Genomic DNA, 27,374 nt, shown 5'->3' with positions numbered 1-27,374 from the left:
GACTAACTAATTTCAAATTACGTTGGGTTTAAATTTTGTACTTGTACTAGGGAACAGATAGATTAAGTCTCGCTTTGTACCAATGGCGGTCGGTCGGGGTCGGTAGAGACCGATCGAGTGTTAGATACCTCGTATTGCTTGCGTTCTTTCAAAATAAATTATGGTACCGCCTTTCTTGGTGAAGGTTATAGACTGTGTAGTTTATATACTATCCGGTCGCTTTAACCTAACATCTTGAAGCCTTTCAGTTTGATCTATCAACAACATACAAATAAACACTATAACCGTAGGAAATCAAAAATAATAATTATGAAATATGGCCAACACCTGTTTTGGTTTTCATTTGTTGTCGTAGGTAAAATACTTTTTACATCTGATCTTTTTCTATGGGCTTGACACTTGATTTGACTTTATAAATGGCGAGGTTTAGCTTTGTAAATTAAGTATTTATTTTTATTACTTTCTGTATAATTTTCTTACTATGTCAATGAAGTGATGAATATTTGCTGTGCATTAAGGATATCGAACGCTCTACGGTAATATAATGTACAATATTGTACAAGGTAAATAAGTAGCAAGTGTCGGAGATGGCATGTTCTGTTCAGTTTGATACGTTTCAAGGATGTGGGCTACTACGTGTCGCGTCAGACGACGGGCAAGCACGTGCTGGACATGCGCGTGATGGCGACAGCGCTCCACGCGCCGCACTCCTCGCGCGAGCAGCCGCACCGGCCGGCTCCACTGGCGCCGCCGCCACTGCGCTACTCCACCGCCTCCGCCTCGGCGAGGCGGAATTGCTTCGTCGGATGTCTCACCAAAATGTTGGACTCATTTTTAAATAACTACTCATAAATGTCCCTATTCCATGATTAAAAGTTTAGTCTACATAACAGCTGTTTGTGGTTCTACCTTCACCAGGCCTTATGTCACGTTGGTACCTCTAACGGGTGCTGTATCAGTGCCATTTATCGCACATAAGAATAGTTTATATTGTTCGTATCTATGTTTCATTTTAGTGAGGAGACACAATTAATAGTGTAGCTACAATAATCTATAAAATCTTGTGTTGTTGTCTTGAAATCTTGTCTATGTTGTGTGGGTGTGTCGTGTGCGACAAGTATGAGATAACATTGTAGAGACAATGTCGGTCAGTAGGTGTCGCCCGCGTCGCGCTCCACCGCTTCTCACTGTGCAGTTAAGTGCGTCGCGTACACTCATAGACAGTGCACACTGTGCAGTGGCCGCGTATTAGCGGCGGTAAGTGGCAAGTGGCGAACAAATAAAACGATTAACGCCTCATTCCGCTCTCTTATTGACACTCCACGGTGATTATGTAACCTTATGTAATGTGTCCGACTTCCTATGTGCTTGTTTTCTCTGTTTTATTTGAATCGAATTACAATGCCATTACTTATCAATGTACGCTGACGTGATAAGTTATTTGGGGAGTGAGGTAGTCAATGATTAAAAGTGAAAGATTACCAATAATTTAACTATTTATTTATTTTATACAAATTCCGCTATAATACATATTTACAAACGTAAAAACGAATCGAGAATGTCGCGGTATAAAAAAAAGCTTGAGCTGAGCTTGAGCAGTGACGGCGGCGGCGCCGGGCGGCCCGCGGGCCGCGCCACGCCGCCGCCCGGCGCCCCGCGCCCCGCGGCCTGCCCCCGCGCCCTCGCGCCCGGGGCCCGGGGCCCGCCCTACTAACTACACTACAGTATTGTTCTACCGCGCGGCGCGCATTAAATGATGGAGGTGATGAGTCGCGCCTTGAAGTTCACTATCCTCTCGGAGGTCTGCGCGATACGCAGGATCAGGTCTTGGATGAGGTTGGCGATGCCGCGGTTAGCGATGATGAAGAGCCGCGTGATGGGGCCGGGAACACCCTCGGTCAGGTTGTCGCCCTTCGCGGCTCCGGCGTCATCGCCGTCCGCGGCGGCCGCGTCTCCGCCCGACGAGCCCGACGACGAGCCCGCGACCAGCTGCAACACACAGACCATCAGCACCTGCTTCACCTTACACATGCGTCAGACACGCATCAGCGCCGCCAGCTCAGCAAGTATTGAAGCTGAACACAGAAGCGCTGATATGTGTCCACCCTAGTGACAAGTTACAATATACAAAACATTTAGCACAGGACTACTATCACCTAGAACTGTCCACACTCTTCAAACAACATCGAAGCGTACTTACGTGACCGCAACCGTTCGCGTCTCTACAACGTACGAGGAACAACAACGGATTGCACCAGTTCTCCAACAACAACTACACGCGACTTCTACTCTCTAGTTCACTACTCACACTTGTTCACCGTCCGCGAGGACAGCTGCAGCGCATTCTAAGCTACCATCAACTACGACACTACGACTAATGTGCGGGAAATAACAGAGCTAGGAGAGGATAAGGACGTTTTCGCTGTCAACATAATTAGTTGTGTTGTCAATTGTTGTTGCTACTGCAGTAGATGGTGAGACATGAAGATCTCAATACTGCAACGTGGTATGTTATGGGTATTTTATTGAAGTATTAAATCTAGCGGATAAATAATGGTAGAGAGTTATCAGGGATAGGCGGAGTCAATGTTACAGGAAGTGTGTGTGTGTGTATGTCAACTGCAGACGCTACCAACTACTAGATGAGGCGAGTACTCGACGACGAGGACACATCTACGAGCGTGTGTGGTGTACAGTTATGTGTGCAGGAGTGTGTGTGTGTGTACTTGTGGGTCGTTAGGGTCCAGGGTGGCGGTGTGCGACGCGGTGAGCCCCACGTTGAGCGAGTCGGTGCCGGCGAACAGACGGAAGGCCGAGCCCGCGGCGCGCGCCACCGCCTCCGCCGGACGCTGCAACATCACGCCCTCGTCTCTCAGTCTCCTGCCCACTCACTCTACCTGCCTCTTACCACGTATCGCCATCTCGCGACCTCCTCGACATGACGTCGCTCACACTCCGTGTGAAGCATTATGCATGCACCATTCTTGTATGATATACATTTTTTCGTAGCTAAAGGTTACAAAAACATAAAAATATAAACGGTCACAGAGGAGGATGGTCATGCTTCGTATGAGTGTTTGGTTAAATGATGAAGATATGAGATGCGGTAGTGTTGGGGCTAGTCGACGCTTACCCTGACGATGTCGAAGAGGAAGTTGCCGGAGCCGCCGCCGGACGCGCCGGCGCCGCCACCGAAACTGAGGAATCTGGAACATTCCGCGCCGTGAGTTATGTATATTTATGTATGTGCGCTGTGCCGCTACTCGCTACCTAGTCCTACCACCACTAGATGTATGTTGTATGCGCACGCGCTCGGTAATGCGACACGCAACCGTTACATGAGCATGCGGCGAAATGAAATCGACTCGTGCGAACTCGAGTGTGCACAAAAAGCCACAATAGCACTCTCGCTTGCACTCCGTATTGTTCGCGCTCAACTAGCGCAATATTGTTTTGACATCGTAATCTCAACTAAGGGTTGCGCTCCATTTAATAATAATATCATATTGTTGAAATTTGACGTAATTTGTCGACTTATTACTGAGAAAATATTATTGTATGGATGACAAGAAGAGTTGATATTGCATTAAAGCTTCGCATGCGTACCTCTTATTTCTGTTTTCTTCTGTGTCGTCAGCGTCGTCAAGCGTGATCTCGTCGATGCTGGCGGCGTTGGTCTGCGCGGCGGTCTGCTGGTCCTCGCTGGCGGCCACCGCCTGGTCCTGCTGGCCCTCTCCGAACGCCACTCGCACCTCGGCCTGCTGCGACTCGGCGCCCGACAGCAGCTGGTTCTCCTCGGCGATGGCGTTCTGTAACACGCGGCGAGATGAGCGCGGGCAGTGACGCGGGGCGGGTGATGTATGGGCGTGACTGACGACGATGCGTGGGTGACGGTGACGATGGCGGTGACTGACGATGAAGGCGCGCGGTCTGCGCGCGCCCGCTCTGCCGCCCCCGGGCAGGCTGGGGTTAGTGCGCGATAGTACCGACACGCTCATACCGGCACGTAGTACAGCGCGCGCCGCCGCCGGGCGCCCGCGGCGGCCGTGCTGGTGGCGGCGGTGGTGCTGGAGGGCTCGTCGTCGTCATCGTCGTCGTCGTCGTCGTCGTCCAGCTCCACGGTGCCGCCGCCGGAGTTGCTCTTGTTGCCGCCGCCGAGGAAGGCGCGCAACACGATGGGCCCGAATGCTTGCAGCACTGAGCTCGTTAATTGCTGCACTTTCTGTTCGATTATCTAGAACATAGACCGCCCTTAACACGTCGCCTCAGTGGCGTCCGTCCATCACACACATATATGCCCTCGGTCTGCGGAGTGTTGCGGCACAAGTGACGTCACGCGGAGAGACGCGCTTCCACGCGCTCTCTGACAGCATGCAGCATGCACTAGACGTAAGACGAGAGACGAGTTAGTTATAGGTACTGAGGGCGCGGCGCGCGGGTCTTACCTGCGTGAGCGTGGGGAACAGCTGTCGCAGGATGCCGATGGTTCGCTTGTTGCGCTCGCTCAGCTCGGAGCCGGGCGCGCCGAGGTTCAGCGTCGCCAGCGTCTCCTGCAACGTACGCGGCGCTCGGTTCAATTTCGTCACTGTAAGGCCGAGTGTCACCGCACTCAGCGCGCGGGTGACGCAACGTACTTGTGGGATGCGCGTGCGATAGCCATGGCCTCCTAATCGGTGTCGAAAAGTCGCAACCTCGCCGCCAGATAGACAAATGATTCATTATAATGTAAAAATGAGTATTCTCGGAGTTATGTAATTATATTATTGATGGGTTGTGAGTGATTAGGGTCACGCGAGACTCCGACTGACCCGCGCGCGGTGACCCGTGCGGTGCGCGCACAATGCAACTGGTTATAATTATCAATGTTGGCCACGAGTCGTGAGCCCGAGTTACGGTGGAGGGTACTGAGCTGCCGGGAGCCGAGGAGGCGGCGGGTGTCGGTGCACGCGCCGCCGCGCATCGAGGACGATTCATTACCAACACATTTATATGCAGCGGCCGGTAATGAGCCCGCACTGAAGGCTCCTCGTCATACATCTGTTGCAAGCACAGCGTTGCTCCTCACACTACTGTTGTGTATTTTCTAAACGATAACTTTATACGTATTCTATTGCTTCTAGTATTGTGCTCGTTCTACTACTAATTAAGTAATGCTGGTCGTGAACGACGCATTACAATTGAATAATTAGTAAGTTAATTTATTGCAATGTTTAAAGAACACAGCGTTAGGGGAAGGGTGTAGGTGGAAGGCGTACCTGTGCGCTGGCGGCGGGAGCGATGATCTCGATGATCTCGGGTCGGTCGTCGGCGGCGGGGTCGGGCTGCGCGGCGGGCGCGGGCGCGGGCTCGGGGTTGGGCTCCGGGTTGGGCGCGGGCGCGGCGAGCGTGGCCGCCAGCGCCGCGCACACGCACACGAGGAACAACGTCGACCTCATCTCTGTGTGTTGTGTTCGTACTCGAGGTGCACTTGTTGCTTTGTTCGACACTTCGTCTGTTCTCACCGTGGCAAACTTTCTGTTGGGACCTGCAACACAAGCGCGCGCTTAGTCGACGCTCGAGGCGGGCGCGCGCCGCTGCTGCCGCTCCCACCGGACCGCTCACGTGCAGGTGTAGCCTCACACATATCGGGTGCTGCACTGATCAACTATTGAATGCAAACTAAACGTATCACATTGATATGATCGAGCGCTACACCTGTAAGTAAGTGTCCGCTCTGCAGACATTGTTCCCATACAGCGAGTATTGCAAGTCAGTTGTAAACAAACACCAGATATGAACAATGTCTGCGATCAAGAGGACTCACTGTGTCATCTAAAGTAATCTTATGCGTCATTACTTCAAAAGAGAGGTTTCTATAAGTTATTTGCATGAGCTCTAGTTTCGTTTTAAAAATGAGGCTAATAATATTCCGTAAGGTCGTATGTTGGGAACTAGTTAGACAAGTGGGGTTTTGGAAGTTGACCCTCACAAGTTATCTAGTTATATATAAGATATTATCATTAGCGACAAAGTGAGTTCTCTCGATGATGTAGTCATAGAGCGGCGCGGGCGCATCCCGGGAACAGTCACGTTATTACATAGTATTATGAATGCTAGTCAGCTCGGCAAGTCCCCGCACGTGTGCGTGTGGTGAAGATACGTGGAAGTGATGATGATGATGATGATGTCGTGAGTCAGTGTCGTGTTAGTCACGAGTTTAATGTTTATTCTCTGTTTATTCACTCTAAGTTCAACTTAAATACTTTAAACGAAATGAATGTTGTATATAAGAAGAACCAGATAGAATATGTCTGCCCCGGTACTGAGCCAGGAGTCCTCGCGTACCGCCGGAATAACCGGAGTAGCCGTTATGATATGTTGAATGTGGTGGAGGGATTGTGCGTAAGTGAAGTGATAGTGGCTTGCATAGAACGTGCTCGTGTGATGTTGCACCGTGTCGTGTGTTGTGTACTTATGTGTTAGATAGTGTTAGTGGTTCAAGTATGCAGGGCGCGTGCGGCGCGGCGCGGCCCGTGCCTTGTGCAACACGAGCCAAAGGTCACAACTGTGCCGCACCGTCGCCGCGCCGCTGCCGCACCGCCGTCGCACGGCGCGTTCACCTACTGAACTGTCGCATTAATCATATCGCGCATTAATCTGTCCACAGCTGACATGTCATCATGTCGACATGACTGTTACTTGTGCGCACAGATAACCGCGCCTAATTCCAATGATTGCTCGGCGTGTAGCTGACGTCGCCGCCGACAAAAACCTTCTGTGAACTGTACATTGTTGGGATTGCGTTTTCAAACAAGAACGGTAGGTGAGTCGATTATGTTTACTTGAGAGTTTATACCGTTAACACATGTTATGTGTCGGTCTTATGCGTGGGTAACGGTCCACCTGGAGTCGTACTGGCACAAGTTGTCTACAAGTCTGTTACTTGGCTTAGCGCCTGCTGCCTCATCTAAAATCTTAGTTATTTAATAATTAGGTGCGATGATGTAGTAAGCGAGTGGTCGGAGGAGCGAGGGCCTTGTGTCACAGGGAGGCGGAGAGGTGAGAGTGGTGACCGTGTTGTGATCGCTTGTTGCTCCACAGCTCCGACACACTGACCACGCTCGCCGGCTGCGGCTCACTAACCTTCACGGAATTACTACATTTTATGACAACTTTCAAGCACGCATGTTTCTTCCCGTCTCACTCTCCCCATTCCCCTCACCCGCCTCACTCGTCCGCTCTCATTCAAATATTTTATATTATTCATTTTGAAAAGTAAGTGTTTGCCTTGACTCGTACCCGAGACCTTTCATTCCAGTCCCAACGGCTATCACAAGTTTTAATGGCTAATACTAATTACCTGCCGTGTCAAATATCACAAGTGTTGCGATATATCATTTTATGACAGACGGTGATAAAACGTGCTAAAAACGTATAAATGCTAGTCGCAATATGTGTTAATATTCATTATACGCACGCGTTGAGAAATATCATGTTCGAGGACCGACACCGTCCGACACCAGCCGCGAGAATACGACACTTTAGAGTTTCACTCGTACATGATGTTTGAATGAAACCTCCCTGCCACAGTTAGATCGTTTCGTCAGGGAGGGTGCAACAGAGGTGTGCGTGTGTGCGAGCGTGCGTGTGTGCGAGCGTGCGTGTGTGCGTGTGTGCGTGTGTGTGTGCTCCACGGTCGCACGTAACAAAACTCGAACGCATAAATTTCAACAGAGGAGGTAGTTGCCTCACGAGATCCTCAATCTGATTACAACTACATATCTTTGTAGAATCGTTGAAATTAACTTATTATATCATAATTTCGAAACAGGAAATATCCAAATGTTATATTATAATAGCGGACACGGCAAGGGCGCGTCCTCAGTGCGGGCGCGAGCGGGTGTTGCAACAATACGAGCCCCGCGCCATATACACATTCGTGCACTTGAGGTGAAGGCGAAACTGTATCGCGCTCGCCGCACTACGGCGCTCCACAGCGCTGAGCACTACAGTCGTACTGACGACATGACGAGCATGCGCGTCGCCGCTGATGCCGCCACTGTATCACTGTATCAGAGCAGCGTGCACTTCCCCTGACTCGTACCGCACCCGACACCGCCGACAGTCGGGGAAACACGCGGCTAACAGCTATTGCCTAACAACTGCTAGATAAAATTACTATAAAATTACCGCAATTATTATGTCCAAAATTCGCAGTAATTATAAAACAATGTTCTGCTGCCTAATTACATGTAAGCGCTGTAAGTACGTAACCGCACGTTCATTACTAAAAATGGCTCAATAAAAACCATTCCGTAGATGTAGTTTTACTTCCGAACATTATTGTACAAAATTGTTTTAAGTTCGTTATTGGTATCGTTTAATTCATCGAAGTCCATTAATAGAATCACGTCGATTCATAACAATCAGTTTCATAGTGAGCACGATCTAACGCTGGCTGAGGACGCGGATAAGGAATGTGTTCATTATTACCAACAACCTTTAGACAATCAATACTTGATGGACTGTGAGATATTAACAAGTAATTGTTGTTTTAATTGCTAGGATAGTAAACCTGGTATCGAAGATATTAAAGCCTTTATTGAGGTACTTGATGCGCTTTGATAACGATAATAAAGCAACAAAGTAAATGATAATTAACATCAATATAAAAGAGCGTTTAGTAGAGGCGCGAATATTGTAACGTTCATGAGGAAAACGGATATCGTAACGTGTTGAGCAACGGATCGTAACACTCGAGGATACTTCACCCGCGCCCGCCCCTGCTCCCGCCACTCACTCACTCACTCACTCACTATATCACCACACACACACACATACACACAACTAACATCATTACAATTTAATAACACTTTGTTAAGTTAGTTTCTAGCGGCAGTTACTGAATATTGACCTGGTTTGTGTGATGCTCACGCACCGCTCGGCGAGCAGCCAGTGAGGCACATCCACCTGTACCAGTTACAGGCTAAATATAGCCTCAGGCTATATCACTATGACGGTTATTCATAACGTTCATCTCTAAAAACCTTCTCTGTAAGGCACAACTGACGCTAGTCGGACACTGGTCTCAAAAATAAGAATGGAATAAAACTTAATTGTGCAGTTGAATAAATGTACCTAGAAATAAACGACTGTAATGCGAGTGATAATGATGGCGCACTAACATCATGACAGTCGGTGACACGACCACGTGACAACACTGAACACTCGTTAAGTCACTTCACGCGAACTACATCACACGATCACACTGAATCAACATGTGAAATACTCTTTATTGTTTAATAAACTTAGTGAAAGCAATTTGATCATGACAGCAGCAGGCGAACTCGCTTATCTCATTAGAATTCGTGGGATTTTGAGAAATATCTCCATTATTCTACTAAATAACATCGTGTTCCTGAGTGTTTACGCTCACGAGGTTTATAATGAAACTGATCGTCATCTGTTACAACTGTGACCTGTTTATGGCAAGACGAATTAGTGAACAAATATGAGTTGTTCTACAAACAGAGTTCAGGTCTGTGTGCTGCGCGGTGACATTAGCATTTAAATGAAGTGATATGATATTAGGTAAGCGCTGACTCGCTGATTGCTCAACACTTCTCAACAGTAAAGCTGACATTATGCTAATGTGTTAACATTCCGGCGCGAGACTGCCGACCAGCGTCGAGTGTCTGACACTGTGACACTGTGACACTGCAGCCTCGCTCTCGATAGACAGTGCGCGCTAACAACCCTGCGCCCACGCGCTCCGCTCACCACCTCATTACTGTTTATGACCTTTTGTTGGACTATTCAATGTAAACATTTTTAAGTCAAACATTTTATTCTTTTAAATTTGCGCGAATGTATTAACTTAATGAGATTGTATATTTTTAATATTTCCTCATTTTAACAGGCGTAAATAATTTTTGATACATATTCGAGCGGCGATCGAAGCCGAATTAAAAAAGCGAGGTAGCGGCGAGGTCACTCGTCGAATGCTCAACATATAATTAGTTTATAAAACAGTCGGAACTGTTGGTAAAGAGTTGCGCTACGTTTCGTAAAGCGATGCATTAACGACGGCGGCGCGCGGACAACCGAACACTGAGTAAAAGCGAATTATCTGGTGTGAGGCAAACGGCAGCGTTGCGTAGCGCGAGCCGCCGCACGCCGACACCTGACACCACTTGACATCGCCTGACACCACCTGACATCACCAGACATCAACTGACACTAGTGAGCAGCTAGCAGACTGTACAGTGTCAGTGCACGCTCAATAATGTCCAGCGTCCACTGTATCCATTACACAATCTATTTTAAAATTAATATAATAAACGTTTCAAAATTACTGAATTCATTTTATAGTGTATCGACACTAAGCGTCGGTAACATGTTACTTTGACAAAATCTATGATCGACAAACTATAACTTAAAATATCCCATAAGTAATGTATGCAACCCACGTCACTGACTAATTGACTAGTTGACTGACTACACACACAGAACAAAAATGAATTCAGTAAACAGAATGATGGCGGAATATTTCTGAAATCCGACATTATCGAGAAACTAGACACGCGATAAACTTAGTGAAAGCAATTACATACATTACTGATTGATCTGTTCTTATTGTTTGATAGAACTTATTATGCGTCTGTGTGTGTGTGTGTGTGTGTATGTGTGTGTCCACGAGCCAGTGAGGGCGACTCCGGCGTAAATAGACGCGACCCACACTAGACCATCATTATCTACTGACTAATACCACTGTTACTCGATAATTGAAGCGATTAACTCCGCTAATAATAGACACCCATCGAATATACCATCATTGTTCTCCACTCACAACACTCGCGACACTCACGACACATGCTGACTATTACAACGATACCTCAAGACATTCGAACATGCAACTGTTAATTGTTACAAGCAGCAGTGGCATTAGACCTTCAAGTAATCTAGTTTTATTCCTAATTATGGGTTCGATTCGCATATAATTATGCGCAGCGAGCGGCGAAACATTCGATAATATTACGAAACGAGTTAATTAATTTGTTCGCGTCGATGTTTATGAACAGATCCGCTTCGAGTTAGGAAACCCGCCTAATTTACAATGTTGACAAACAAACGTACAAGCTTACACAATCACACGTGAGTTTACGTCACGCCCGTATTATGCTAATGAGCGGCGAGTCGTAGACGCGTAGCTCGTAGCACGGTGCTACGAAAGGTGCTACGGGCCGGAGGAAAGGTAACAGTCGGTAGTTCCGCGGGGGTTGAAGTGAACTTATAAGGTGGTAAGTAATAAGTGACGTACTGAGCGTGCGCTCGCGGCGGCCGGGGGTGTGTCGGCGACTGGCGCGCCGCTCGCCACCACCATGCTATATACGGCGGAGGCGCTTGGCCAACCACGCGGCCCGTGTCGTCCCCGCGTCGTCGCCGCCTCGTCGCCGTGTCGTCGCGCTCCTATCGCGTAACACTAACAAGGATCAATGAGATGTGCGTGCGCATAACTGTGCAATTATACGTAATGTAAGTGGCGGCATTATGCACAATCACTGCTTATCTCGAGTACTTAGTGGTCAGTAATGCGCCCTCGTCTGCGGCTTGCGACACCGCCGCGAGAGGGCAGCGGGGAGAGGGCGCGGGCCGCGGGGCGCGGGGGACCGCTATAAAATGATCGATTTGGAACGATTGCAAGCGCTCATGAACATTACAACACCGCGCCTGATCGAAGCACATTATAAATATGTTTAGTTATTAATATTCGCAATCAACGGATGATGACTATGTTTTATTTGAAGGTGTTTTTCCGACGTTGTTGCAGCACTGACAGTAGTGACGGCGGCTTGCAGGCGGCGGGGTCGTGGGCAGCTCTCATCACCGGCGAAGGTTGTGCGGAGAGAGGGCGTGAGAGAGGGCGCGTGACCTTTCTACCTAACGTGATCAGTAGTTGATGTGTGAACAACGATCCTCGTTCGTCACGGACCTACGCGTTAAGCTCCTGCTCACTTGGAGTCGCAGCGATCATTCATGCGTAGTGTACTTGTCCAAGAAATACTCCTTGGAAGTTTCGAAACGTATAAGTACTGAACAGTAGAAATATTAGAGTACTAAGTGGGTCGGTTCAGTCTAACTTCATCTGATTCTCTTAGTTACTTATTGTTAATTAGATGTAAAGTATATTTAAGTAGCCAATTAGCATAGAACAATACTCGTGATTAGTGATTGTCCGGGAACGACAGATACTATCAACACAAGCTGCGAGCCTCCGACGTGAACCTTTGCAACGTATTGTACGTGATGATCCCGCTACTGATAACACATTATATCTGATCACCGGTTATGAAACAACATGCATCCACATGTATCATACAGATGGTATTACTTGTACTTGATCAGTGACGGATATAGAACGTAAATGATCAACGTTTCGACACACGGAACGTAAGGAGAAGCTGTGTACAGTTTGTCAAGCGAACGTCATGACTGAAAGACCTGAACGACTTCATGGTTCGAGGAGAGCCGGGATGAACTACTGACAGTGTTGTCTTCAAAGTGATTGTTAACGGACGGAGGGAACAGTGAGGGCGGCGCTGTTATATCACCATGTACTGGAGCTGCTTTGTTTGTTGCTCGCGTTGTTTGCATGCTTGTAAGAAAGGAAAGGTGCGCAGGTGATGATAGAGTGTTTGTTGCGCGCTCTCAGAGACAATAGGTAATTAGGTAGGAGTTAGTGCATGTTGCGCGGCGCGATTGTTGCCGCGCTTGTAACTGCGCACATTACGAGTAATCATAGTAATAAATGATTACATGTAATTGTGTGGATGGTCCCCGCGCGTGGAGCGACGTGTGAGAGACAGCCGGGACGTAACGTTTGCGAAAGTGCTGCGATTGTCTCGTGCGCGCACCTCGGACAAATTGGGCGCGTGGCGCAACGACGCACACATTGTCATGTAACGCGCAATTTGTACTGTTCGCGACGTTCTTCACGATAATTATTGCATTTCCTGGTCGCGAGCCGACGCGCATCCTTGACGCTTGATGACCTGACACCAGCCTTATGTAACCCTTGTGTCACCCGCGATGTGTCGCCTCCTCGTACACACGTGTATGTACATGTCATTGTGTGTGTGTGTGTACCGGCGGCGCGAGGGCGGCGCGAGGGCGGCACGCGCGGCGCGTGGCGAGCGCGCGCGTCTTAATGATGGTGGCGCGCGGAGCATCCGCTAAGTGCCGCTCGTTACGACGCGTGTGTACACACACACACACTCACTCGTGTCGTTAGCATACGCAGCACTATCATCGCTGGTCCTCATTCAACAGTCGAGCATTAAGATCTATCATTAAAGGATTCTGTGCGAGTGTTCATTGTAGCAGCCGAATTGAGGTGTATCAATAAGCGATCATATCGCACGGGTGATTGTGCTCCCGGCGTCGACGGGAAATCGTCGTGAAGGCTGCGGCCTCGAGCGTCGGCCGCCGCTTCACATCGCCCCTAATTGTAAAATAATAACTGCGCTCACTGTGAGCCAACACCTCGAAAGTGCTGATCAAATAGACTACACGTAACGATACTAGCGTAATGCAAACGCTAATGTACATATTGTTTATTTTTTGTACATCTCTGTTGCTTAAGTACCCTCTCCAAGACAAGCTCGCGGAGCGGCGGGTGAGCGCGATGTCGATGTTGTTCAACGCTGTACGTGTCACATGTGGGTGAAGTGATTGCATCAGCGGTCACTTCACACTGGGTGTGTTCGTCGCTGGTCGACCTCTCCTCGGGGCTTTCCCACAACCGCGTGAATACCGCGAGCGGATTGGGAGATTGCCATACCGAGCAGCGAGCAGTGGGCAGTGGGCACAGACACCGACCGATTAAGAAATGGATGCAGTCAGGTCGGGTCTACCAAATACGAGTATAATGGTGAAGTGTGTTGCGACAGCCGCGGCGCCGCCGACACCTCTACACTGATTGGCTCTGTCTGCATTAGCGTCGATGTGAAACATTGCAACTTGCGAAATTGATGGACTTTGAAGCTTACAAATAATATAATAACATATTAGGTAGTGAATAGTTTGTAATAAACTTCTTTCGCTTAATGCTCGCGTTGTGTGAGTGTAGACGCGCGCGCATTGCGCAGTGTTGGCGGCGCCGCGGCGAACAACAAGGCTCGCGAGAGTGATACGTTGCGACGATCTGATAACCGCGGGTTGTCGTAACTGCGAGCTGATACCGCCGCCTCTCACATAAACTGCACTATACTGAGCTCACACACGCTGACGCGCTCGCTACACACAATACACATAACTGCAAATATAATCATAAACCACTAACTACGTATCGCAACTAATTAAGAGGAAATAGGAGAATGATAAAAGGATTGATTGAAAGTAAACAGTTCAGCTATAAATGTCATTTCAGTCAATCGATGCTCAAGTTAAGATGTAGCGGGTCTACTTCGACGTGGTCGTCGGTGCTGGTGTCGGTATCATTATTTATTTGTATATTTTATGTTGTTAGGTGCGCGGCTGTCAGAAACACTAGTGTGTGTAAGCATAAACGTCGGCGGAACTCTTTGGTCGTCATCAGGAAGGAGTTATTTCAGTGCAAGCATCGTGTCTGGATGTATGAGTGAGGTGCAGTGCGCTGTGACGCAACTCGCTGCGTCCGATCGATTGGTCAAACGACGTAATTTATTCAATAATAACATATCATCGAGTGCGGTTCAATATTTTAACGGAAAAATACTTCAAACAATTACTCGGTACTTCCTCGTGCGTGGTTTCGTAAAATTGGTAACGAACGGGAAACAATTATTATTTTGACCTTAAATGATCACCGAGAGAGCTTTCGGTTACAACAGCACGTCCCTGGGCGCGCGGGCGCTACACTTTCGCTCCGACTCGTGCCGGCGATATTGTCTAACGTTTCCTATTTACGTAAGTGAATAAATGCCACAGTGTCGACAGCGACGCGTCCTGCTCGTCAGATGTGCGGTGTGGCTGCTGGTGGCGTCTCCGCGTGGGCAGCACCAGCTCGCCTCCGCGTCACGTGCACGAGGGCGGCGTCACGTCTGCCGTGTACGCGACGCTGTCGTTGTTGTTGTTAGTAAACACTATACGAACAGCACAAAGTACTCGTGGCGAGATGTATGCGCCGGTTGCCAACAGGCGGATGCGCGGTGAGGGCAACTTCCTCGCGATAACGCGCGCCTTTGCTCAACACGTGCCGAGCGCCCTCCGCCGACTTCGGGTTACTTCAGCCGACAATTACACGCGTTGCACAAACTGGACGATACATGACGCTCACTCGCACGACGCGGAGCTCGCGCACGACACGCGCCGACTTACCACTATATGACAGTTTATATGACGTTAACGATCCGAATACAACGCTGCTAGTTTCAGAGATGTACCGAACTTTCTTCGTTTTAAAGATAAACGGTGGCTAATCAGGCGCTTCGTATGTTTGTTGAAGGTTCGAACATTATACTCACAAGTACTGCAGTAGTAACAACAGTTCAACGATGTTGTCTTTATAGTGCAATAATTAGATGTTAATATGATGTAGTGCGGGTGGCGCAGGCGGGGCGAGCGGGCGAAGGGTGCGAGGTGCGCGGGGCGAGGGCGCTGTTTGCACAACACCCTTTCACTGCGAGCACGGCTGACTCACTGCTGCTCGGCCCCCGGCAGGTTTTGACGGAAAAAACCCAAATCTGGAGAATGTTAACGTCCTCGATGCCCTTCGAGGCAGCTATCCCCCGCCCCGCACGGCTCCACCCGCACCCCCGCACCCCGCGCTCCCTGCAGCTGCCCTTGTGCACTGTGAAGGCTGGTGTTGAGTTACCGAGTGTTGTGCAGCGTTGCTGCAGGATCGCAGGAGGATGTCGCGGACACTTCACACCGACATCAAGATAACGCACATGTTGTTTGTTATCGCGCGCCGCGTTATAAGTGCAACGACGAGTTAACTGCCAGATAACAATGATTTAGCGTTGTTGAACGAGAGCGCGTGAAGCAACCGGCGACATGACGCCGTTCATTACGCGCTGTCGACATCCTGCCCGCGCCACCACGCGGACTACTCGTTACTATATGTGAGTGACTCATTGCGGCTTATTACTGAACAATTAGATACATTACTTTTTACTATAATTCTGTATGTGTAGGTACGAAGTTGAAATGATACGAGAACGTTCTGTTATCGTGTTGTTAGAGAATAATTTAACCTTTTCCCGGTGCGCGGTACAGCGAAGTGTGCGCTCGTGACGCAACAACTGGATGTAATTACATACAAATATAACTGTAAGTATAGTCCAAATACTTTCTAAACCGAGCGCCTCATCGGCGACGCCGCGCCTTATGCAACACCCGCCCGCTGCGACCAGCTCACCCGCAGCCGCCACCCGACGTCGCTCGACATCACCCGGACCATCAGTGTCGCCGACCTCGCCGGGACCTACACCCCTAGTACCGTATCTTCGACGTATAGCTAACAGACGGTAACGCTCTAAATGGATATATTTGTGAACAAATTAGTCTTGGCGTGCGTTACGATATAATTGAGACACAAATATAAATAAGGAGAGGGATTTATCGTAACAACATGCAGTTATGACATGGCTCAGTTCGCGGATCTTATCTTGTGAACAGTTACCGCAATGCACTGAATGTGCTGGAACATGACTCGAGATTTGGCAACACACGTGGCACGTGCGGAGACTCCGCGGTACACGTTACACGGACACACGGACACACACGGATATACGAATGCACGGTAACGTTTTAAGTGACACGGTTCATAAACTTTGATAGAGTGAGCGTCATTTCACAAGTGATCAGTATGCGCGCGCGCACAGACCGCTGCCTGCCCTCTTACACAACGAGTGCCGCGGCACATCATCGCATGTCACCCGCACTCTATGTCGCACTAACACTTTCTTCTTGCGACATACGTGTATAATAACAAACACTCGCTTATGTTTTGTGTTCTGTTATCTTGCGGTTACTTTAATTAAAAAAGGACACTACGTGTGTACGTAGAACATTTCGTTAGTCATCGTTATAATTGAAAAAAATATTAGTCCCCGAACCTTGCTCGTACATGACATGTGTGCAGAAAAGCGTGTGTGTGTGTGTGTGCGTGAGGGCGGCGGGTGGCGGGTGGCGAGGCCGGCGCGAGTAAAAGTTGCACTAGTTCACATTGGACGAATAATAGCCGCAAGTTTGGAGCCGGCCCTCGTGAGCCCTCGTCCCTTGTATGGTGACCGACAATATTCGACAAACGACTAATTTAGTCAAAGTTCCCTCGACGCGGTCATACTGCATTGTTCCCAGAGAGCGCAAAAACGCGTGAGTCGCGCGCATTAGTGCCGCAACACTCACGCGCATTGTGCGCCCTGTGAGCGCATTGTACGCTCTCGCGCAAGAACTGCTCCCATTGCGCGGCGACACTTACTTGCGCACGCCGCGCGTGGAAACAACGTTTTGTCACATTGCACATTGGATTAACAAATTAGTCGATTTCATTGAATTTACATCGTCGGCGTTCACTAGCCAGCGCACCAGGTTTCTGCGACCTCGCGCCGTGTCACACTATTTATATTTTAATATTTGGTTTTGTTTTTCATTCAGAGAATTAGGTCGCGGTTTTATATTATAATAGTTGGCCCAGATACATAAATGCGATTGAATGCAGGTCACGGACCTCCGTCAATAGAAGACTATTTATTTGTAAAATAGAGTTAGTTCTTAACACGCCAACAATGCTCCCATGTAATAAGCTCGGTGCCACGCGCCACGCGACACGCGACACGCGACACGCGCCACACTCACTCACGGGGCGCGGCGTGCGTAGCGCGTAGCTCGTCGCTACGACGCTCTACATCACATCTCGCGCAGGTAGAGTCGTTACGTAACTGCGGTGACTTTACACATCTATCACACGTCCTACTACTTTATCATATAAATATTAAATGTGGAGAAGGCGTGTGTATGTGAGTGTGCGTGTGCGTGTGTGTGCTTGTTGTTGTGACCACAAAGCAATTGTATTTAACTGTGTTTTGTTGCAACTTGTTGTCAGTTTACGAGCTTTTGTTCAAAGTGCATTGTTGGTCAAGTTGCGAGTGTCTGATTACTTTATGAACCGTGAAGACGACCACACCTACGAATGTTACGTACTAACCCGCCTGTTGGCGACTGGCGATATCTCAATACACAGCATGTTGTACCAAAATAGAAAGAGACGACTCTTACACGGTGATGTGACTGTCTTCGAGATCTTAACTGAGGTGGAAGTGATGACAATCATTATATGATCATAGAGAAATGGCCGCTTGAACAAGTATAGATAGAGACGCGCTACTAGTGAGTGTTACTGAAAGTTGCACGACACCACGACACTAATGTATTATTGTTGACACACTCGCATTGAGCTACTCTGAAAGTTCAGAACGTTGCATAGTTATATCTGAACGTTACAATAAAAATGTACGAATATATCTGTAACTTACGTAACATAATTAGGTTCAACTTTAATCACAATCATACAGTTACCTAATGGTAAACATGTCAGTGTCTCACTGGCGGGCGCCGCTCGACACGGGGTATACATCGTGCACACAAATATTTTAGTTCTAGAATATTCGTTCGTGTGCAGGATTCCTTGCAATGCGAGAAGTTCTTTAATACAATTATTCGATCCTCATGCGTCTGAGGTGAACAGTCGTACGATGAAGCTGTCGCAGCGGGACGCGCTCTGAGAGGCTGCGGTGATGTAACGGCGGCGGAGAACAGCGGAACAACACTCGGAAATGTCGTCAATTTGTGTGAAAGCGCAAATAATGCGCGCGCGCCCTTGACCCACAGAGCAGCGCGCGCCGGCCGTCACGTCACCGCGCACCCGCCGCCGCTCACTTCTACCACACACCGACTACCGCCTGTATTACGTTCATTAATTGCAACTATATTTAACACATTTATAAAAAAAAGATTATAATAGTTATTATTCAATTATACAACGTTCATTGTAAGTCATTGAAATATATCTCTGGTTATATCATTATAATAATGTCTATAAATCACGGTAATATCTTACTGAATAATATAATCGTTTACTTCCCGTCTAAAAGTTTAACTCCATGTCGTTAAAATATCGAAACGTTAGGAACCGATAACTCACTGTATAAGTGATCTAATATAAAAGAAATTAAATTAGTGAGAGTCTCCCAATCCACATTTGACGGTATCCTATAGATTCGTATATCCATTTCATATTATTATATTATGTTTCATGTGGAGAGCAAAAGAGATTCGATATTTCAATAGCAACAAACGGTATTGTTACTGGTAGAATGCCACTATATTTTAACAATGCAATAATTGAGATTTAAAGTCTGTACAAGTAATCCTAAATAATCTTACGTTATAACTGTTCCAAAGCGCACCATTTCATTATAATCTGTAGATTGATAAACCGATTGCAACTGTTTCGTCGAGCGCGTTTATGTCTTTTGTTCAACTTTTCATACAAAAGACATAAACGCGTTCGTTTTATTTTAACAAAATAATTTTATACTGGGTCGGTCGGACATAAGAATAAACTGTGTCGAAACATAAATATAGATGTCGTAATTAAATAAATGTGGAGTTGTGATGTCGGTCAGTTAACCTGTCGAGCGTTGTGTCGCGTTGCGTCACATCAGGTGCGGGGAAAGTCGCGCGGCGGCTGTAGTCGCTCGCATTCGTGGAATGTTCCGCGCTGGAAGGACGTCGGAGAAGTGGCGACATTGACCCGTGTGACGTCACAGCGCTCCCACACTCACGTAATTACTTGTATTACTCGAACATCGTACATTATATACGAGCTCATGTGTAACGCGCTCTACTTGACGGCTGCACATTCATCTGACCAATAATACATATTATAAGTGAGTTGTAAAAAGTACGCATTTCACATGAATTTCCTAAACCCTTCTTTTGATTATATTTATATTATTCCGATAAATATTTTGCTCTCCATAAGTTCTTATTTCGCACCAGTTGTTAAATTTAGCAGAGCTGTTACAGAATATAAGTTTAGTAATGGGATTGAATGTTTTCCTCATACGGCGTTGTGTCAGAGGACTGAGCACGGTCATGCGTGAGGTAGAGGTAGAGGCTGGTGGCGGCACCGGCGGGCGGCGGTGGTGACGAGTGACGCAACTGTTCCCAAACAAACACGTTGCGATATTGCAGAACTACGAGTTTTCGCTAAAATATACTTAATGCCGCTGTTGATACACGTAACTTGCGGCCGGTCCGTCTGTCTCTGTGTGTGTACGTGTGAGTATCTGCACACGCGGTGGTGCGTCTGTGTGCGTTTCCTTTCGCCGCACGACCTCCTTCCGTCGGCGAAAGTGGCGCACACATACAAACACACATACACACACACACACACTCGGACACGAGCAGTAGTTGTGCAACAGGGAGCAGGCTTGCACTATCTGCATACTTGTACGAAGTGTCTCGCGGTATCATCCAGGAACACATCTGTTATAATTTATTGGTTGTGTTGTTCCGCCATCGCTCTCTCCGCTACATGTCTGCTGCGAGACGCTCGCCGCCGACGATCCAACGATTACACGTAACGTTATGTCAGAGCACGCACACACACGCAGCTGTGTACGTGTGTGTGTGTGTGTGTGTGTGTGTGTGTGCACGTGGTCATCACTCGTCTAACTGCACGTGCATAATTGCTGTTTGTTTTAGCGACCATTTGTTTTACTGCTTTGGTTGATAGCTGCGCTCCGAATAATTCATGTGTTATGGAGCATAATACAAATATGCAAATAAATACCAGAGAACATATATAAGTTAACCAACCAGGAACCGAACCCGGCATCGCAGCATAATTATGTTGCTATGACAACTTTCTCAGTGTTGAACACGAGACGTGTAATCACAAAACTAATTGAAAGTCATCAAAGATTATTGTACCCCGGCGGTAATTACACACGACGACAACATCCACTAATAATAATAAGCCGTGGTTTGTTTGTACGCGACGCGACGCCGGTGTGTGGCGACTCCGAGATAACGCGGAACTCTCACTTCACCGTTAGAGTTGAATAATGTCTGGTCGGGTCGTCTCGGCGTCGTGTCGTCGTGATGTAACGTCCGTCGTCGCTTTGTTGTACGACCAACATGGTCCATCGCATTGATCAACGCTGCAGATCCGGCTGAGCTCTGTGCGCTAATTAATGCCACCTTGATCACCTTCCTCCTCGAACTTGAATGGAGGGCCGCGACGACCTTCACCCTTCGTCTGATCGTCACCACTAACACTATTGTAAGGACGATGAGACACATGAGAGTGGCACTGACAAACAATTACTTGCTCAATGGGAGGCGGTTTTTTGTCGCGGCGCGTTGATAAAAACTATGAATGCTAATTGCGAATGCTCTAAGTGAGACAGCAATGACGCTAGCGCTAAATTCAATCGGCAGATCGTCACAACGATTTGTGAGTAGATTGTAGAGCGATCAACATCTTCACGACGATTCGTTCCGCAATCACGAGTTAAAACGTTTGCTATTGTAATTGTGTCGTATTTACAAAAGGGACAGTTTTTATCGCGTGTTTAGCGATCGCCTCCGTCGATGTCGCGCAGATGTCGTGCGGCAAAACATGAAGCTGTTATCAATTACCACCACTAGGCGACGTGTACACTGTCAGTCAGTCATAAACACACACAGCGGCAGTGTACTCGGTGCACGGTGACCTTGTCACCTTGTCACCTCGCCGCGTCACTTCGCACGCGATCCACCGAATTAACATAATATTATCGATGCGATGTATTTATATTTATACTTGTACATTATTTGATTTATAACGTATCCTCGCTTCGACAATGATCTTCTTATAAGTAGTCAAGTCAAAGGTCTCGCGGATAAACAACATTGACATTAAGAAAACACTAATCTGACGGAAGAACAATAATGACGTTCAAGTATTTGTACGTTCTGCCGATTTTTTGCAGTCGAGGTGATTACAAGTAAATAGCAACGTTTAAATGGTTATTAACGACATTGAGCCTCTACGTAAATGGCACGTTAATGGCGTACACTTCAACTTTGGCACCGCGACCTTCGAGTGTCCGCCACCTCGCCGCGGTACGCTCATCTACATAACGATGCTCGTGAGTATTCACAACACGCTCCGCACACAATATTTGGCTACTAGTTGTGATCGACGACTTCGTCTGCGACATCACACGGAACATGAGACTATCAACTTTTAGATGAACAGTCATAGAGCAACAGATACGTTAACAGACAGAGCTACTTTCGCGTTTTATATGCTGTGTATGTGGTGACCGCATGAGGCGGCCCTCGCGACAATCATCGCATGATAACTACATTGTACTAGCCGCGAGGTACTTACATAAACCGACATTATATTTGATGTTCGCGCGTAATCTCCTCATCTGAGTACTAAGTCGCGGGGCGGGGGTGTGAGACGGGGAGGAGGGGGCGAGGTGTCACATAATTACACAGAGCGTGCGGCGTATCATTACAGCGACGGAACTACATGACAAAGCAATATTACATATAAACGCTCTGACGCCTGCTTCCCTGTTCCGCGTGTACTCGCGGACATCACCCGCACGTCGCGGATGTGTCGCAGCTATCAGCGCGGTGCTCTGTGCGCGTGTCTGCGCCGCACACGGTGAGTGGCACGAGTCGGTCAGCGCGGTGAGATGCGGTGAGATGCGGTCAGTGTGTGACGCAAGTGTGCCGCAAGCTTTATGTAACGCTGACCGCGTGACCCGCCGCCGCCGCTCTGACCCGCCGCGACCTCGCTCACTTTACATCACACCGTGCACAACTTGTATCATTTGTACGTCGTATGTCATTCATTCTCACCTTCCTGGTTTAGTGGATGGCTGTATCAGCGTTATTGAACGAATAGCATCTCTATTGTGAGTCGGATCTTATTACCTTAATGTGGTGAAGTTAAACGAGCGCCTTATAACTGACCCATCCATTAGTGTCCACATCGGGTTTGTGAGTTTCAAGTATTTTAACTCAAATACTTTACGATCTAGCGGCGATGCGCGGCGTGCGCGTGCGCATTCACGTAACACTCATCTGCGCTCACATCCGCACATGAGATCGTCGCGCCATCCACCAATCATTATAATTACCCGCGAGACCACGTGGAGATATTTTGTTCAATTCTAAACGTAATGTCTGACCGACAGTGCTCTACATGTGATGTGTCCCTGATGATGTCGCATGTCAGCGGCCGGTCTCGTGACACTTGTGTAACGACTGCCATTAATACTTAATTACACGCAGAGCGCCCTTAATTAGCGGAGTGTTGCGCGTACGTTATTGTATTACTTAGTTGTTTCCCAGCAGCTGACACGCGTGTTGCGTACTCGCAGCTCGGCGCAGCTCGGCGGCTGTCGCTCCACGGTCACTTGCGCCACCTCCGCCGATCATCCGCGTCTAACATCCGCGGCCAATCTGACGCTAAACTCATTTGTCACCCCGGCGTCGTCTGTCGCCACACTCCGTGGCTAGCGTTGTACCCACAAACTGCACAAACTGCACATACTGTACATACACGATGCGTGTACAGCAGTGAGCGAGCGCGGGCGGCGCGTGTGTGTTCACATGTCGACAACAATGGCACGAGATGCGTCAAGTTCAAGGTGAGCGCGGGGGCGCGGGGGGCGCGGGGGGCTGATGACACGGCGGAAGGTCGCGCATCTCTTCGCCGTGTGTGATGCGCGGGGTCGTGTCGAACTACATACTGGAGCAGGCGTATGCCGCTGATCGACTCTCTCTCACTCCGTCAGTAATACATCTCCGTTTGATAGCGTTGACTTCATCTGAGCTCGTCGCGTGCTCGTCGCTTGCTCGCCGCACTGCAGCAGCACGCAAGCGCTGTCATCACGCCGACAATATAATTCACCGATATCAGAAATTCTTCTACTTGTAATGTTGTTGCTGTTGTTGTCTGCGTTGTCACTCATTACATGTAGCAGTGCAAGAGCGTGGCACCACGTGTGCGGCACTCCCGCTCCCTCTCGCCCTCTGCCCTGTGCTGGTTCAGAGCGGGTGCAGTAATTCTGCGCTGAAAGGTGAACGCCGCTGGCTTCGACCTTCACGCGGTCTAAATGTCACGTAATTGAGCGATAAATTCGTGCACTGTTGATATCCTTGTTCTCGTTTAAGTGTTGTCGCCCCACATCACTCTGGCAATGAATCCGTTCCACGAAAATGCCTTGCGTTCCGAGTTCACCGATACATATAACACAATTATGCGAAATCGAGAAAGCGACCATACTAGCACTATACTTATTTCCTTTCATTTCATAGTCATCTGAATATATATATAGAAGAGTGTCATTGCTTACAATTGAATAGAGACAATTCTTGTCGTACTTTACGATATTCGATAAGAACAACGCAACGGTGTATGTGAATGTAATAATGACGCAAACGCGTTGATGTCTTTTATATCGACGAGCGGTCTGCCGGCTCAGCGGAGCGCTGCTGTGATAAAGTATCTGTTACACGTTTGTTATACATACACCCGCAATCCATACATCTTAGGCCTATTAGAACTACATACATATCTGGTCCTAGAATAACTGGTTGAAATAATAACGACGTAACAAACTATTGAAACAATAAGCCTGCATTACATATAAATATTTACAAGCTGGAGAGTTGCACTTATTAGGATCGACTGTTTATGTATTGATAGAATTAAGCCCCGGCAGTAGTACTTGCAAGCTTGATTAATCAATTGGGTTTCTAGAGATTTGACGATATGACAATTGATTTGAATGATATGTCTCGTCGCAGCAGTTAGTTGCGAAACTAAAGCTAATTATGTCTAGTAACATATTTAATTATATATGTGAGTGAGTCCAGAGAGCCGCATGTTCATGTCATGTGTGTGGTGCAGTGAAGTGCAACGATGTTAGTGTCGCGTGTTGCGTCACACAACTATCACAACTATCACAACTATCACAACGATCACTCACGGTTATTAATGAAGCTGTTTGATCAAGGAAGCGCAACTAAACCCACGTGAAGCCTCCGAAGTGCTTCCAACTAACCCCAGAGTGAGCTACGTACGTACGTATGTACTATGTACGTCAGACGGTACAGTGAAGCAAACAAACAAACAGACTGTGTTGCTTCCTAGCTGTCCATCTGCTTGTATGTTTGACTAAATCATTTTCTAATTTAGAACTAGAGTCATTGTGAAAAATGCTTTATCCATACTAATATTATAAATGCGAAAGTAACTCTGTCTGCCTGTCTGTCTGCTACTCAATCACGCCTAAACTACTGAACCAATTTGCATGAAATTTGGTACGGAGATATTTTAATATCCGACAAAGGACATAGGCTATATATCATCACGTAGCGTGACCAAAAGGAGCAGAGTACCAGTAAAAAATGTTACAAAAACGGGGAAAAATTTCACTTATTATCTCTTATTGGACGCAAGCGAAGTTGCGCGGGTCAGCTAGTCTTGAAATATATGAACACTGCACCGACTCAACAATAAACGATAAACTCTGTAAAGGTTATGTCATTGTGTTAAGGGTAAGGCTGAGGCGACATCGAGCCATTCCGCCCTCCCACTGTACTCAGTACTGGCCCTGAACTTTACTCGCTGTAATTACGTGTAAGTGTGGGGTTTACCAGATACTTCAACTATGCACATGTTCCTATGTACTCGCGCAAAGCAGCAGCTCTACTCACTGAGTGTTCGCGCTGCTCCAGGTTACCAGAGTATAGTCCTGGTCCTGCGTGTAGTGCACATATAGCACACGACAGCTGAGGGGATGCAACTCTTTCTGTGATGATGATGGCTCACGATTGCGAGCTGAAACAGTTTCACTCTCGCTCGGCGTCCATTGACCGCGAACTCACGTAATTAGATTTTACGGTCAACACAATTTAATTTTATATTCGATTAGCAATTATTGCTTTTTGTCATTTTGTTTCACGATCGAAGGTCACCGTGATCGAGGGGTGCGAGAGGAGGGCGCGGGGCTGGGGGGCGGGTCGGCGCGACCTTGACCCCGCACCCCCGCGCCCGCGGCTCAGCCGGCGCCGCATGGCACCGCAGAGCGAGATCCGAGTCATTCAAAACTAAATATGAAATGTTAGATAAGACAACTTGAAACGTTCATCGGTCGAGCCGTTACATAAGTGCGCCGGCGACCCACTTGTGTGCGTCCAACTATCGCCGACCACTGTCTCCCCGCGCTGTCTCTTAACAACCGACGAGCGACGAGCGACGTGCACCGTGTCGCGGGCGAGGAGACGCGCGCTGCACGCTGTGACGTCACGAGACATGTGCGCGCGTTTGTTTACGTCCGCGAGTGCATCTGAGTGAGCCCGCGCCTCACTCGCGGAACATTCGCAGACACTCCAGCACAAAAGCCAACAAAGGAACGAGTTCCAGTGTGAGGTGCGCGGCGTCGAGGTGACGCTAAATGTAATCGAAATCGGTTTCAATCGTGCTATAGATCGATATTGTGTCGAAATGCGCCCAATGTCGGCGGCGCGAGGTTGCGCCGGTGTCACCAGTGTGGCAACCGATACCGATATTGCACTCCATTTACTAAGTATTTGTGTACATCTAGTCTTCCGGTGGGACGGAGGGCGCCGCCCGCGGCCGCCGGGCGGGGGCGGCGCCCTCCGCCGGAGGGTGTGTTGTGGCGGCGCGCGCGCTACACTTTCGATTTCATAACGGGCGGCGCACACGCGGAAACACTGCGCTTATGCAAGCGCGCGCGCCGCGCTGTGTGTCGGTGTGTGTGTGTGTTTGTGTGTGCATGTGTAGGCGTGTGCGGGTACGTTACCGAGCTGCTGCGGCGCTGGACACTGACGGGAGGCTGCACTGTGCGGAGCGACGAGTGCGTGGACACGAGCGGGCGAAGCGAGCGCGCGCGACCGAGTGCCGCTGCCAGCCGGCGCCGGCGCTCGCCTCGCCACTCGCCTGCCCCGCCCCCCGCGCCCCGCGCCCCGCCGCCCGCACCCCTCTCCCCGCGCCCGCACTCCGCAGCCTCTCACCGCGAATTTCCCGCGGTGTGCGTTTTCCTTGTCCCTCGAGAGCCGCCACCCCGCGCCGCCGCCCCGGGTTCACGATGAAAGGTTAAAGTACATACAACTCACACGCGCGGCTTTTCGCCACTCAGTTTATCTCCAAGATCCATACTTCCCGACTCCACTGAGCAACGACAATCGTGGATTTAATTGCCTGGTTCACATCTCAGGCACATACTACTCACTTGTTTAAGTGTGCGTATATGATGAATTAATTTATTATTACAAGTTTAGAGTTGCCTCTATGCAGTCGGTAGTGTATC

The 27,374-nt window shown here is 48.5% G+C and overlaps 1 protein-coding gene across 5 annotated transcripts; it reads right to left on the bottom strand.

Moving 5' to 3' along the window:
* Positions 1–1,478: 1,478 nt before the first annotated feature.
* Positions 1,479–27,117, bottom strand: LOC142982330 (uncharacterized). Of its 5 annotated transcripts, none has more exons than XM_076128781.1 (7): positions 26,868–27,117; positions 5,256–5,524; positions 4,446–4,550; positions 4,001–4,234; positions 3,607–3,809; positions 3,134–3,206; positions 1,479–1,989 (listed from the first exon to the last, which is right to left on the bottom strand). In XM_076128781.1, the coding sequence occupies exons 2-7, from the start codon at positions 5,433–5,435 to the stop codon at positions 1,750–1,752; spliced, it is 1,035 nt and encodes a 344-aa protein (XP_075984896.1). In that variant the 5' UTR covers positions 5,436–5,524; positions 26,868–27,117; the 3' UTR covers positions 1,479–1,749. The 5 variants fall into 5 exon arrangements, with proteins under 5 accessions (XP_075984896.1, XP_075984895.1, XP_075984900.1 ...); XM_076128780.1 differs by having other exon boundaries at positions 26,895–27,117; XM_076128785.1 differs by lacking the exon at positions 26,868–27,117 and adding an exon at positions 15,483–15,652.
* Between the last annotated feature and the right edge of the window lie 257 nt (positions 27,118–27,374).

This window comes from Anticarsia gemmatalis, chromosome 21 (genome assembly GCF_050436995.1).
Source record: "Anticarsia gemmatalis isolate Benzon Research Colony breed Stoneville strain chromosome 21, ilAntGemm2 primary, whole genome shotgun sequence".
In the NCBI taxonomy this organism is placed as follows: domain Eukaryota; kingdom Metazoa; phylum Arthropoda; class Insecta; order Lepidoptera; family Erebidae; genus Anticarsia; species Anticarsia gemmatalis.
This window is presented reverse-complemented; position numbering and strand designations above follow the sequence as displayed.